Source organism: Macaca nemestrina, chromosome 2, assembly GCF_043159975.1.
Source record: "Macaca nemestrina isolate mMacNem1 chromosome 2, mMacNem.hap1, whole genome shotgun sequence".
NCBI lineage: Eukaryota > Metazoa > Chordata > Mammalia > Primates > Cercopithecidae > Macaca > Macaca nemestrina.
In genome coordinates this window covers 12,368,930-12,384,216 of record NC_092126.1, presented here as the reverse complement: position 1 = coordinate 12,384,216, position 15,287 = coordinate 12,368,930, and the positions used below count along the sequence as shown (strand labels likewise).

The following is a 15,287-nucleotide window of genomic DNA, read 5'->3' as shown; positions in this document are numbered from 1 at the left end:
TGCAATCCAGAAATGCCAACAGGCATTGGCATCCCTCAAAAACTTGTTAATGTTCATATATGTTATTTTGATATTTTGCTTGGCCGTTATCTGGTGCAAGTTCAAGACTGTGTTATGTAAGGTCATGTCATTTGCAGGGACTTCACTTTGGGGAGCCTTTTAGAGCTGTTGTCTTTCAAATGCTTCTGATGGACTTCCATAACTCTATACTTTTATTTTTATCAGGACTTCTAGCATCTATTAATCCAAACTTCTTACACTTTTTTTATTAGATGAATCATGAATTTTGTGTTCTGTCTATAAATGTATCTTTGCAAGGTCTAAGTTAATCCTTGTCTACCCGTAATCAGTAGCTCCCTTGTAATTTGACTATCACCTTCTAAAGACTAGGAAAAGAAAATCTCTTTCTCTCACCCCTTCTCTCTCTTTTTAAATAGTTACCCTTCTTGACGGAAGGGTAAATTCAGAAATACTTTTGTATTAAAAACCAAGAGCATGTGATTTCTTCACTTCTTGTGTGAATTGCCCTTAGTCCATTTTCTTGTTACCAATACATGTAGAAGCTTCATGTGAGGAGGGTCCAGGCTTAGTTATTTTTTATTTGCTTTTTTTTTTTTTTTTTTTTGCTTTCCTGAAATTGATGGCAAGGTCTTAGGCACTCTGCAGGTGCTGAATAATTACGTTATTATTGAAATAATATCTACTACCCATTATTCATGTTGATGTGGATAGTAGAGCAGTTTTTCATCTAATGTCGTATATTGGAGAGGAATGAGCATTCTGCATTTAATCCTTTTCTCTGTGCCTGCTCTGCATTCTCTGCCCTGGCTTATTTCTGTCATTGCACTCTCTTCACCTATGCCAGCACCCATGCCAAGGCCTGCTGAGCGTGCTTGTGCAGTTTCTGACGTGAAAACCTCCTCTAGGCTAACTAGGCCGAGGGCCAGCCAGTCCTTTTTTCCTCTTTAGTCTTCAGCAGCTGTCATTCAAACTAATTGCTTGTATTCAGTGTAATTGCATCTGGATTGGTAGAAATCCTAGAATATAGAGAGGCTGTCATTGCCTGAATTGAAAACCAATCGTCACCTATCCCGGGTCCCTTAGGAAATTGCTTTGTTCTGTTCTCTAGCATCCATCTTCTTTCATGTTTCTCAGTTCTTGCCATCTCTCCTTGGTGAGCATAAAAATCAATCTTTTGTACTCCCTTCTCTTTCCAGAAGAACCTGCCATCTCTCTCTACTTAAGTGAATCCTTAGTGCTTTTTATGTGCAATTATTTAGAAACAGCTCCTTCTTCTAGCCCACTGCATATTAATCATATTTCAAATGGAGCATCTAGAATTTATCAAAAGACACATGAATGTTTTGGGATTATGTTTGAAAATTCTAGTTATGATCAGTTTTTCATACTTCCTTAGTTTTCATTGGGGTAAATAAAAACCATACAGAAATATAGTAAAAAAAATAGTAAAAATCCTTTCTTTTTCCTTTCCATTGTGCATGTACATGTGTATGTGTGTGTGCGTGTGTGTGTGTGTGTGTGTGTGTGTGCACAGCATGAGACTTATTTTGAAATAATTCCAGATGGAGTTGTATGCCTGTCTTTGTGATTTTTTTTTAAAGTTAAGTACCTAGAATTTTTGTCTTATCTTTTTAAAATATAGGACAAATGAAACACAGGAAAATTAAAGATTAGAACACTAAATGGGCTGATAGATTTTATAATATTGAGCTTTTAAAATTCATTTTTCAAATTGCTGATTTGGGAGGAAAAATGGGTTACAGTTTTGAAGCTAGAGGAGAGCTAGTTTTCAAAAAGAATATTCATTTAAAACAATAAAATGCATCTATGTGATAGGAAAGCAAGTGCCTGGAAAATGAAGAACATAAAAAAGAGAGAGCAAGACCAAACAGTTGATTTTGTCACTGTTTTGCAAATATAATTCCGGCACATTTTGCTTCCCCATCACAGCACATTATTGTTGGTTATGAAACTGATCAGGATTTAGATATGTTTCTGAATATGTAACATTTAAACTTTCTTGTTACAAACACACAAATATATTTGTACTCAAATTTTGTGCTAATAATGGGGAATACTAACCTCTGGTTACTGTTCCTAAGTGATCTGAAGTCAAGGCTTTTGCTCTCTACCAATGAGCATGTTGTTTGGCCTTACCACAATCTCAGCATTTTCCTCCCCAACTTGCTCCATTTTACTTTCTTAATTTATTGAACTATACAATATATAGGGGAAATGCATGACCTGCACACATCTGAAGTCCAGACCTTAATAAATTTTTGCATACGTGAAAATTAGTGTAAACTTCACTCAGAATAAGACCCAGAGTATATCTAGTCTTCCTTTCGGTTTCCTCAGGCTCTCCCAGAGGTACTACTATTCTGACTTCTGTTACTGTTGATTAGTTTTCCCTGATCTTATAGGTAATAAATGAGATTTCACAGTAGATGCCCTTTTGTGACTGATTTCCTTTATTTACAATATTCACTTAGTTAATTAGCTTAGTTCCCATGTTATAACAGTCTGCTCTTGTATGAATATCATATGTACTTTTTTTCACTAGAATATTTCATTTTCTCTGGGTCAGTTTTTAAATTCTTTACCTGTCTTCCTTTTTTTTTTTTTTTTTTTGACAGGGTCTCACTCTGTCACCCAGGCTGGAGTGCAGTGGCATGATCTTGGCTCACTGCAACCTCCCTCCTGGGCTCCAGTGATCCTCCCACCCCAGCCTCCTGTGGAACCACAGGTGTGCATGTCCAGCTAACTTTTTGTATTTTTTTTTTTAGAGACAAGAGTTTCATCCTGTTGCCCAGGCTAGTCTTGAACTCCTGAGCTCAAATAATCTACCCACTTTGGCCTCCCAAAGTGCTGGGATCATAGGCATGAGCCACCATGCCTGGTCCTTGCTCCCTTTTGTTGCAAATTTTTCTCATGTGACTGAAGATCCTTGGTTGTTCTTTATTTATATTGTTGACGAACAAGGCTGTTGTTCTTTTCTCTGCCATCACACGCTTCTTACCCTGGATAAGAATACTTATGCAAGCCTTGTGTATCAGAACAATGCATGGATTGAGATGCTTTAGAATATGTGCTAGGGCAGAGCTCAGCATGCTGCCTCCACTATCTCCCTTATGCCAAGATACAGAGGACCTTCCACTGAACTATCGACCCCATCCTGGGAGCCCCATTCTCTCTAGGTATTTTGCTCAGGTTCCTAGAGAATATTTCTGTGACTTCAACTTGTAAACAAATATTCCTACTGTTCCTTTTCCAATAAGGTTACAGGATTTACTGAAAAGGGAAGAGAAGACTCACAAGTAGTTCTATGAACAGTTTGCCAATCCATTTCCCCATGTTCTGATGCTTCTCGTTATTTATCTGTCAGTACTGGGTGTTACTTCACCTTGAAACACATCCTTCACCTCATCTGACTTCTCATTCATTGATTAATAATTTTCAGTTATGACACGTTTTTTTTTTCATCATTACCCAGTTGTTCCATGTACTCATTATGTAAAATTGGATAATTCACTTCAGTTATTTGGCATAATGGAAAGTGAATAGACTTTGAAGTCTTACTGACCAGGGTCATTTTCTAGTTCTCTCATTTACTGTTTTTTATATTTCTGAATAAGTTGCTTGGTCCCCCTGAGTCCTAATTTTCTTTAAGGTGGAAATGAGAATACGCATCTGCAGGTTGTTAAGAGAGCTAAGATCATACACGTAAGGTGCCTGTTACTGTGCTTGCCACATGGAAAATCAGTTTGTTCTCTCCTTTACACTCCCACACCCCCTCCTTTACTGCACTTTACTCTTCTCCTTTCAGCTTTGTATTCCCATAATTTTTCCAGGAATGGGACTTCATTTTCTCTTCTGAAAAGCAGAGAAATGATACCTTTCTTCCTCACAGGAATTGTAATGAGGCTCAAATGACGCTGTTTTGTACACTGCAAAATACTCCTCAAAGACAAAGCAATACTATGATGAATAGCAATATTAATAATAGCAAACCATGCCATCATTTTATAAGGAAAAGAATGTATATTAGCTTTTCCATTACAAGATGATTCTGTGATGTACTACGTTTAGAATCTAAAACCCCGGGTATCCTTGCTTATGTCTATTTCAAGAAATGAGTGAATGGATGTGTTATGTTACATTGTATATTTATTGGAAGAACTGATAATGATTCTGAATTGGTGACAAGGCTTAGTAGCGGCAAAATAAATGTATTGGTAAATAACTTGTGACTGAATGTAGCCGGAGGTGTGTAACTAGAAAGCAGTCATTACCCTTCAGTGTATGTTATCTCACTAATGGCTGTGAGGTGCAGCGCAGCAAAACATCTAGCTTTGTAAAGATTGCTTCTCCACAGGCCTCTCCACTGGGTACCTCCATCCACAGATACATTTAGCTTTGGCAAAGCTCCCTGAAGGTTGTCGATTTATTTGTCGCTTCTTAAATGGCTATGGGCTCCCACTGTCACCTAGCTTAAGCTATGGGTCACAAACAGTAAGGCCTTCACACTGGTGAAGGTTTTAGGGTCTTACATGTCCACTGCCCTGCCCCTTTACTTTAGGTTACTTTTTGAGTGTCTAACAGAGTGATTCTTTATGTCAAAGGAGAGATTGAGTAGCTTACCTGGACTAAGCTCTGATTCCATTGCAGGCCAGCCCTTTGTGAATCCCGATGGAACTCCTGCAATATACAACCCACCCAGCAGTCAGCAGCCCCTGCGAAGCGCCATGGTGGGGCAGTCCCAGCAGCAGCCGCCGCAGCAGCAGCCCTCCCCGCAGCCCCAGCAGCAGGTCCAGCCACCACAGCCACAGATGGCAGGCCCTCTGGTCACTCAGGTAAGGGGCTGATTGGAAGGCCGGGAAGGGAAGTACCCTGAGATGAAGGCTGCATAGTCCTCAGAGCAGCACTGAATCAGGGAGAGGGGTATATTTTACACTCAACTCTCATAAATAAAACCTGACAGCACAGAGTTCTTTGCAGATTGACAGGATTTTATCTGGATTCTTAAGTTTAGATAGAGGCGAGCGCCCCATCCAGTAACTTGCAAGTTGAAGGCACGAAAGTAGGGAGAATAAATGATTTTTTCTTAGGCCTAAATGTCCTTTTTTAAATGTATGGAGAAGCCTCTGTCAGAGACTGAACTCTAGGTCTTTGCATCATCTTCCTCCCCCATTCCCATCACAAATCAAATGCTCATGTCTGCAAAGAGTCAATATTGAATTCTTCATCAATGGGAAGAACAGAAATCAGTCAATTTCAAGGAGGACTGGCTGTTCCTACATACTCCTCTTAGAGAGTTGCGGAGTCACCCTCCTTTGCTAGGAAGACACATAGATGTGTCCACAGAAACCCAAAGTATCTCAGGTAGACTGCTAGAGTGAAATTCATTTTAAATTTTTGGTGTTACTTATTTGTTTTGGGGCAATATTTTCAGACCCAGAGGATCTAACCAACAATATCAAACGTACATCAGTAACTTCTTAAAGAAATAATCACTAAGTGCAAATGAGCCTCTCTCAAGTATGTCTGGCTCTGGTCTTTCAGAACTTTGACTTTTCTTTGGTGGCTAGTTGTCCCCTCTGGAGCACACTGAACCTCGACAGCCTCTGAAGGACAGTGGTGTACATCTTGTGAGATTTCAACCCCAGTGCTTTTCTGTCACCTGATCGATTTTTTCTTTCCCCCAGTCTGTCCAGGGACTGCAGGCTTCCTCCCAGTCAGTGCAATATCCGGCAGTCTCTTTTCCTCCCCAGCACCTCCTGCCTGTGTCTCCAACGCAGCACTTTCCCATGGTACTGTATTATGTGTATATGACATTTTCCCCTAGGAGAGCATAGTCACTGATTTTAGTACCTTTTTGTGTGCCACTGGCTGACACTGAGTGGGTGCCTGGGCTGACTGTGAGGGGGTATGTGTGAATGTCTCATTTCTGAATATTACAGCCCATCTCTGCAAAACAATGGTTTCCTTTCTGTCATCTTTCTGTCCCATGCTGGGTGCTTCTGTGGTCTGGTCCCCTCTTAAGAATATACCAGCTAAGCAGGAACTGAATGCCTTCAGAGTTAGAAATCAGGAACAGAAAGATACAGGAACTTTGCATGATGGTTTGGGAAAGATCTCAAAGCTGGTGTTGGGATGGGAACCATTATCACCCTATGCTCCTGATGTAGGTGTCCCTGGGATTCCAATCTCCCAATTTTCTTTCATTTTTCCCTCAAGTCAGTAGGTCACTTTGAACAACAGATTAAAGGATGAGCATTGCTCCTAAATTTCAGATCAGGCCGGTGAACAAATACTCCCTCATATAGTAATGTAATCCCACCCAGCCTGTTGGCGATACTGGTCCTGGCTCCATCTTTGCAGCAGCACTGGGGGTGATGAGTATGGCTGGTTCTGCCTTAGGGGTGTTCTGGAGAGGCAAATTCTGTGGTTTCTGCTGGGAAGACAAGCTGACCCTTCAGGACAGAACATCAAGCCCTCCTCGTGTGCAACACCATCCTGAGGAGCCTGTGCCTTCAGTGGAAAAATAATAATTTGTTTCCATTGCAAGAGAAATATTTGGATCAAAATTGTTGCCATCTCTGACTCTTGGGATGATTAAAACCTGATTTGTCATGTTGTGTTCTCTTGTTATGTTTTGGCTGAAGAATTATTTCATTTTATTTTTTCCAAATTGTACTTCCTGTCTCTCCCACAACTCCAAGAATATGTCCTGTGTGTCTGCCTCAGAGTGCCTCTTTTATTACCAAGCTGATCCTGCAAATTCCCTCATTCATTTCCATGACTTGCAGCGAGACGACGTGGCAACACAGTTTGGCCAGATGACCCTGAGCCGGCAGTCCTCGGGGGAGACTCCTGAACCCCCATCAGGTCCTGTCTACCCATCCTCCCTTATGCCACAGCCGGCCCAGCAGCACAGCTATGTCATCGCTTCTACAGGCCAGCAGCTTCCTACAGGAGGATTTTCAGGCTCTGGCCCTCCCATCTCCCAGCAGGTCCTCCAGCCCCCTGCCTCACCACAGGGATTTGTGCAACAGCCTCCGCCTGCACAGGTAGGTGTGCTTCCTCATGCCTGTGACCTACAGCTGATTTCTCATGCATTTTGACCTTTATCTTTCTATGTAGAATATAACCAGATTCAATTCCTCCTCCCTTTCTAGTCTATATTAATATTCCTCACCAACAGGAAGTAGTGTATTTTTTCATGCATCAGTTGTTTGAAGTTATAGGGCTCAGAAAGTGAGTTGAATGAAACTGATCCAAGTGCCCATGAAAACCACAGGGGAATATCCCATTTTCCAGGCGGCTGGTACAGGGACCATAAGAAAGCATTCTCTCCCATGTGATATCCTGCTCAGGGGATTGCCCCGGAAGGAAAAGCCATGGGGAAGGGAAAGGTCTGCACCTGAGGGACTTTCAACACTCTCTTGCTGCTGCTCCAAAACTGTGTTCTTTCCTTTCTTATCAATTCACAAGCATTTTCTGGGGCTAATCTGCTGCTCCAGGCAGGAGCTCCTCTATGAATATAAAGGAGGAAGGTAAGCTGATATCCATGGTCCTTTTCTCTCCCTAAGGGGAAGCACAGCTCACACGTCTCTCACAGGTAGCCATTAATCATATTTAATTGACTTGAGCATGTAAGACACCACAGATCACTGATTTTTACTGTCTTCTCAAAGACTGATTATGTGTTACTGTTCACCACCAAACATCTCTGGTGCTCTCTTGGGTATCCCTTGCAGAATATTAGAAGTGATTACTGTCAAGATATAAAATGCACAGAGGCATTTTCTGGTCCATTTTCAAGGCACACAGATCCCAAGAAAATTCCATCCTAATTATGAAGTATTGCATGGGAAGAGCTGTTTAAAGTGCAATGTCACCTTCGTATCATTTGTTTCACTGCCTTAACATCTTGAATAAATTATTTTCTTTTCAAGCCACACAAAACCCTCTACCATGAAATAATTGTCACTAAATTGTTCATTTTATTTTGAGTGATTAATTAGTAGTTCCTCTTCAGTTGCCTTCTCTGTAATATTTCTTCACAAGTGGGATCTTAAAAGATGTGTAAAATAAGTTTAAGTTACAGGAGGAAGGGCTTCATTAATGTATTCATACTTTTACCAATAAATTAATAAGTTCAACCTTAATTATTGGGAAAAAATAATTTAGCTCTTTTGGCCTAAAAAGTATTTAAGTGTCCTTACTAATTTCTGCTGTCAAACAAAATGTAAGCAGAATGTTTAATTAAAGATCTTTAAATAAATAAATAAATAAATAAAATTTAGCCAGGCTTGGTGGCTCAGACCTTTAACTCCAGCACTTTGAGGGGCAAAAGAACTACTTGAGCCTGGGAGTTTGAGACCATCCTGGACAGTACAGGGAGACTTCATCTCTGCAAAAAAATTTTAAAAATATAGCTGGGTATGGTGGCACATTCTTGTGGTCCCACCTATTTAGGAGGCTGAGGTGGGAGAATCGCTTGAGCCTGGGATGTCAAGGCTGCAATGAGCCGTGATGATGTCTCCGCACTCCAGCCTACGAAACAATGCAGGACCCTATCTCAAGAAATGAAATAAATGAATAAATGAATAAATAAATAAATAAATAAATATTTTAATAGGAAAGTCTTTCTTCACGGAAGGGATTTCAATATTAATCAGCTGCAGAAACAAAAGCAATTCATAACCCCTGTTGTGTCTGTGACAGAAATACTTTCATTCCTTCTTTAATGAGTTTTATGAAAGATAGAAAGAGAGGGAGACAAAACAGGTGTCCATGGTTCATAATCAGTCTAGACATTTAGGAAATTCTTTTTGAAGAATCACAGACAAAGGTATAGGCTATAACCCATTGTAACTTTCAATTTAGTAAACATTTTAAAATCTGATTACCCAACTATGGAACAATGAAAATAACTTAGTTCAGATTCAGCCCACAACAATATGTGGAAATATGTTAAATTTCTGCAGAAAATGAATCTATTTAATAAATGTAAAGTTCGATTTCATCTGACTCATCATGTATGCTTTCTAAATGCCCGCTGGAAAGGTGAAGTGAAAAGCACATGGACGAGACAAAGAGGGATTTGAAGAAGGGAAATGGGAGAAGTGCATGTTTCTTATAGTTTCTTCTTTCTTTTCTCTTCGAATCCACTCATTTTTGGATTCTCCATATTTTAACATGATTGGTTGAAAATACACATTTTCATCCTTTGAGGCTATTCTTACTCCTTTCTCCCTTCACCTCTCTCCTTTCAAACCTTTCATACTGATCTTTTAAAAGATTGCCATTAACCTGGCTTTCTTTCCATCCTCTCTGAGAGAGGATAAGGATAAACCAAGAGCTTATTTGCTTCATCCGGTTGGGGATCATCATTCCTAAGAGCTGACCAAAGCTCCACCTTGGAGTGGCGCTGGATACAAGTAGCCAAATCTCTAGCACAGCTTGCAAAGGTATCACAGAAGCTATGTCTGGAAAAAGAACAGTAACAAAACAAACAACAACAAAAGTTGAGCTTAAAATTTTTTCCATGCAGTTGTACTTTTATTGTAACCATTAGTGCTCATCACAAACATGTGTAAGTATAAATTCCTTCATCCCTGAGGATATTTTATGTTTTATATCAAACATAAGAAAGGAGATCAAGGAATAGCTATCACATTGATGAGCTTACATTTAATCAAGACACAGTCTTTTCTAAAGGAGCAAAATGTTATTTCCTAAAAAACACATAAATATAAATGCTGACAAATAAATTAGATGATAGTTGTTCTTATTTTTAATATGGGTAGGCATCTGATGCATTTTGCTAGTCATCTTTAACAGCACCAGAATTTGCCGGAGCATAGCTAAATGCCATTATTACTCCAGAATTATTTGTTTTTTATTGTTATAAGCTGCCTGACAAAAAAAGAGAAGTAGTAAGAGCAAATCACTATAAGCAATGTGTACAATAACTTAGTTACCAGATACTGACCCAAGATTACTTTAGAATCATCCAGCCTCTTGCCCTTGAATATCCATATGTTATGTAGCCACAGTTATAATTCATCATGATTCCATGAAATTACAGAGCTACAGGTTCATACAGATTAAGTTATATTTTGTTCCCACTTTATCCTCAGGCAGTAAAATATGGTACATACGTTTCAACAGCAATATTGAAATAGAAAAGTGTTTCCTATTTGATCTGAGCAAATCAGAAAACAAAATAACCATGAAAATCACAGTTCTCAAATAATTGGCTTGTAATTTTATTCTATGTATATTACGTTTGTCGGCGGTCTACCAGGATACCTCAGTTTTCGTTTTAGAGAATATGATAGGCAAAATCTCAGAAGCGCAGAGATGGAAAATAATTAACAAGATTAATAAGAAAGTGACCTTAATATAAATGAACTGAGCCAGGCAAAGAAGTCTATCAGATCAGGAAACATTTCATTTGGATCATGATTAAATAGTCAGAATACTTTCATTCCTTCTCAGTCATAAGGAAGTTAAGAAAGTAGCATAAACCATATTTTTTAAATCATATTTCCCCTTTTAGATTGAACAGACTTTTTTGAATAGTGGTATGTACCAATCATTCTGCAATGTGCTTTGAGAGACTGCTATATTTCATAATTGCATTCCCTGCTCCTTTTAGGCTACAGATCAGCAGTTTTCATGTTTCACCCCGGTTTCCATTAGAAAAGCAACTCAAGTTAGATATAATATTTTAAATGTAGTTTTTTGTTTTTGATCATAACTGTTTCACTCTCTCTTGTTTCATCTAAAAAACACAAAAGTCTTGTTTTAAAACAACCATTGTAGGATCACGACTAGGTCAGCAATTGAGCAGGATTTAACACAGATGGCTCATCTCTGCTCCATATGGCTGGGGTGACTTGACTAGGGCTACACTCATATGCCTGGAACTGGAGGATAACCAGTCAATTGGGGGTACCTGTGTTCCCCACATGGCCTCTTTCTGCAGCAGAATAGTCTGGACTTCTTTGTCTTTTGGCTGGGGTCCCTGCCTGCAGATGTGGAAGGTGCAAGTCTTCTTTAGGATCAGGCTTGAAAGTCTCAGACGTCATTTCTGCCTCGTGGCATTGGTAAAAGAAAGTCACAGAACCAGCTCAGATTTAAGGTTTGGGAAATGGATTTTGCCTCTTTACGGGAGAAGTAGCAGGCCCATACACATAGGCATAGGAGAAGTTTGTGGTGGCCATCTTCACAACCTACCACAATTATAAGATGAAAACATATTTTATGTTTAAAAATTTACATTATCTACATTCTCATTCTCTGCTTTCTTCCTCCTTTCTTCCACAGATGCCTGTATATTATTATCCATCTGGTCAGTACCCTACCTCAACCACGCAACAGTACCGGCCCATGGCCTCGGTTCAGTACAATGCTCAGAGGAGTCAGCAGATGCCACAGGCAGCACAGCAAGCAGGTACTCGGAATCTGTTTCCATTTTCTTCTCAACCCAGTTATTTTTGCTGGTGAATCTTGTACTCTTTAGATGAGTGTCCAAACTTGGCAATTTAAATCAGCACATTTCCTCTACCCAGAGAAGATAACAAAGCATTTGATTGACTCTATGTGGAAAAGTAGTAGGTGCAAGAAGGTGAAGCATATGTCAGACTAGCATCCCTGGCATGCATGCTAAACAGCCTCCATAAATTATTTTTTGATCCTTCTTCTGTCAAAGCAGAAAGTCAACCACATCCGTACCTTTCTAGTTCATATTTTCTTTTAATTTTTTTTTTTCTTTTCAATTTGAAGAGAGTGCTTCCCCTGTTCTTAAGGCTAGGGAACCAAATTAGGTTGTTTCAATATCGTGCTAAAAGATACTGCCTTTAGGAGAAGGCTACTGACTATGCGGCGTGTCTCAGTGGAACTCTGACTCCATGGTTCACTTTCATGATGGCCACATGCCTCCTGCCCAGAGCCCGGCAGCCGCTGTGCAGTGGGAAGGGGGGCCGATACACTGTACGAGAGTGAGTAGCAGGTCTCACAGTGAACCGGTCTCTTTCCCTACTGTGTCACACTCCTAATGGAAATGCCGCTACCCAGAGAGCAGCAGGAACCCGGCAGGGCTGAGGGACCTGTGCTAGGGAGAGGTTTGTGTCACTCCTGCCGGCCAAACTGCAAGAACAACTGCTAATTGTCATGCTGAAGACCGCCTGACGGGGAGACTCCGCCTTCCGTAAGTAGGTCATGTAAAGAGCACGTGCTCCTGGCTGCTGCTCGGAGATGCCTGCTCCGTGATCTGATTTCTGCACTGAATCTATGTTATGCGTATGGAATGTATACAGATCTATGTATGTAATATGTACACAATGTGTACCATTTTTATAAGCTATAAAAAAAGTGCAGTTCTTGCCAAGGATTCGCACCAATCACGGACACCCGAAGAATGCTAATGCTGACACTGCTAGCAGCCTGTCTGATTGGAGAAAGAATTAAATTCCCCTGTATTGTGGATGGCTGCATGTTCTTTGGTTTATCTCATGGCCTAATTAAAGTCTGTGGGAGAAGAATTAGAGAAACCTGTATCTTCCAGCCAGATTTTGTCTTGTTTCAGCACTGTATTAGTTTGGGGAAGAATATATTTGACCTCTGAATTGACTTTAGACTTTTACAGTGTCTTGAGGACACTAAAAGGTTTCAAATAACTATTTATTTTAAGAAAATCACTTGGCAATATTTTCTCTGATTTGGGGAAAATGTTATTATCTTTATCATTTTGGTGGTCACTGTGCTATCGGTTTAGATACCTGCTGTAGAAATGTGCTGCTTGCATTCTGGACTATCTTATTTTATGCTAATGTTAATTAAAGAGTTAATTTACCATCTTGAGTATCCTGGTGTAGAGGCTATGGGGAAGTTTTCTTCTTGGTTTCCAATGCCTTTAGAAGAAGAAAGATGCAGATATCTAATTATAATGATTTTTATTAAGTTTGGTGCCATTGTGTGGCAACTTTAAAAGAGATTATTTCAGTCTTGTGGTAGAGTGTCATCATGCAAAGAAATGCATTTACAAAATGTGCTGGAATCCACTAAACCCATAAACTCTAGATCTATGGGAGGGGATGAGAAAGTTAGATGAATATGATAACTGGGCAACAGAATTAGATTTCAAAAGAGTTTAGGTCTCCCCTACTGACTTCTACATTGCTTTTTCTCCTCTTCACTAACTTCATTAGCGATGTCAAAACAAGAGACAATATATGAGACATTTTTTACTCTTTAATCAAACACGATGGGAGAATTTAGGGATGTGGAAACACCCTCCCCCATTCAGTTAGAGACCTAACTGGCTCCAACTACATTCCATGGCTGGCTTTGGTTGGTCACATTCTCCCACATCACCACAAAAATGGCACCCCCAAGGCGAGATAATGACACTGTAATGAGAAGAGTGCACTCTAGAGCAGCATCAAACTCAATAGAGAAGCAAGGCAGTGCCTAGGGTGTCAAGGAAGTGAGTACCAGGTAATGTGGCCTGTACAGGGTGAGGAGGTGAGAAAAGTGAAATGATCATATATAGTATTGTCCCCAGAAATGATGGCATTAGTATACACATGCAGACTGAGACCTTTGGGCTCTTAGTTTTTGTGGCCACCACACTGGATACCTGGTCTAAAATCCCAACACAGTTTCCACCACAGTGATGAAGGTACCCACTATTTGGGAAAGCAGATGGTGTTCCCTGACCTTACACAGAATCGCTTCTGCTAATAAAATCCAAGTAACCAGTCCACACAGTGGCTCTTTGAGAGTGCACAGAGACTCTGAGTCCTACAGCTGGGAGGCCTTTTGTTGAGCCTAGGGAGGCTAATAGAAACTTTCCAAATGGACATGGCAGTCATTTGTGAGAGCAACTCTATGTGGATGGACTATCTCATAGGGGAAAGAGCCTCTTCAGATAACTACACAAGTTATATTTTCTGGAGGAACTAGAAGATAAGCCTTCTCCATCTTTAAGTCAAACTATGGGCTATCAGCATGTCACCCTCCCACAGTGATGTTTTGGCTTGTTCTTCCTCCTGCCTCCTGCAGCTGTGTGTCTTGGGATCTGACCCTCTTCCATCTCATCTGATACTGACACCAGATTGTGTCATAACATCGTCAGGTATCATGTGGTTAAATATTAGAGTGAGACAGAATTATGTCAGTTAAAGCTAAATGAGATTTTAATCTGAATTTGCTTCTTGGCACTGTTCTTAACCCTTATTTAATTGCAGTAAAAAGCCTCTCTTCCTTCTCCTACATTCTTGCCAGAATTGCAATCTCTGTCAGTTACTACATCTTTCCTAGCACTTAAAACTCTACACAGTGAATTTTTGTAAAGTGAACTGGACACTATACTATTGATTAAATAGGACACCTGAGTTCCCCTGTGGCACAGTAGGGAGACATAAGTTCTTTATCCTGGTGATTTTGTACTCTTCATCCGATCAGCACATGGTAAAAGGTTCTAAACACGTGGAAGAGGAAGCCTATGTTGGTGGTGATTATAAATAAAGAGTACTAACGTTGGGGCCAGGTGTGGTGGCTTACACCTGTAATCTCAGCACTTTGGGAGGCTGAGACAGGTGGAACACCTGAGGTCAGGAGCTCGAGACCAGCCTGACCAACATGGTGAAACCCCATCTCTACTAAAAAAAAATACAAAAATTAGCCGGGCATGGTGACGGTTGCCATAATCCCAACTGCTTGGGGAGGCTGAGGCAGGAGAATCACTTGAACCTGGGAGGCGGAAGTGACAGTAAGCCGAGATCATGCCGTTGCACTCCAAATCCAGCCTGGGCAACAGAGCAAGACTCCATCTAAAAATAAAAAAAAAAAGGAACACTAATGTTGAGAAAGTTTAGAGAAATCAAATGGTAGAGTTGCAAAATGATATTTGGAATTTGTAACTATATTTGTGAGAAAAAGAAAAACCTTCCATTTATAAATATCTCCAACAGAAGAATTTGTTTATTGCCAATCTGGCATTATCAGATACCTCCAATAGTGGGGAGACAGTTTTCTTTCTGAGGGAATTATTGATAGCCCAAGTCTGTGCAGAAGAGCAGTTATCAGGACAGGTGCACTGCCTCATCAGCCAGGCATGGTGGTACTTTCCAGTAGTCCTAGAAACTTGGAGGAGTACAACATCACCGGGATAAAGAACTTATGTCTCCCTCCTCTGCCTCAGGGGAACTCAGATGTCCTATTTAATCAATAGTATAGTATCCAGTTCA

At 40.3% G+C, this 15,287-nt stretch overlaps 1 protein-coding gene across 46 annotated transcripts in view; it reads left to right on the top strand.

The window, feature by feature from the left end:
* The window catches only part of LOC105470906 (cAMP regulated phosphoprotein 21), a 156,754-nt gene that overhangs the window by 94,865 nt on the left and 46,602 nt on the right, over positions 1-15,287 (top strand). For 43 of the 46 annotated variants that reach the window (XM_071090707.1, XM_071090688.1, XM_011723207.3 and 40 more), the window contains 4 exons: positions 4,690-4,874; positions 5,727-5,831; positions 6,831-7,091; positions 11,362-11,488. In XM_071090707.1, coding sequence (XP_070946808.1) covers positions 4,690-4,874; positions 5,727-5,831; positions 6,831-7,091; positions 11,362-11,488 — 678 coding nt within the window. The remainder of the gene's footprint in view (positions 1-4,689; positions 4,875-5,726; positions 5,832-6,830; positions 7,092-11,361; positions 11,489-15,287) is intronic. The other 3 variants (XM_011723215.3, XM_011723213.3, XM_011723217.3) reach the window with 1 other exon arrangement.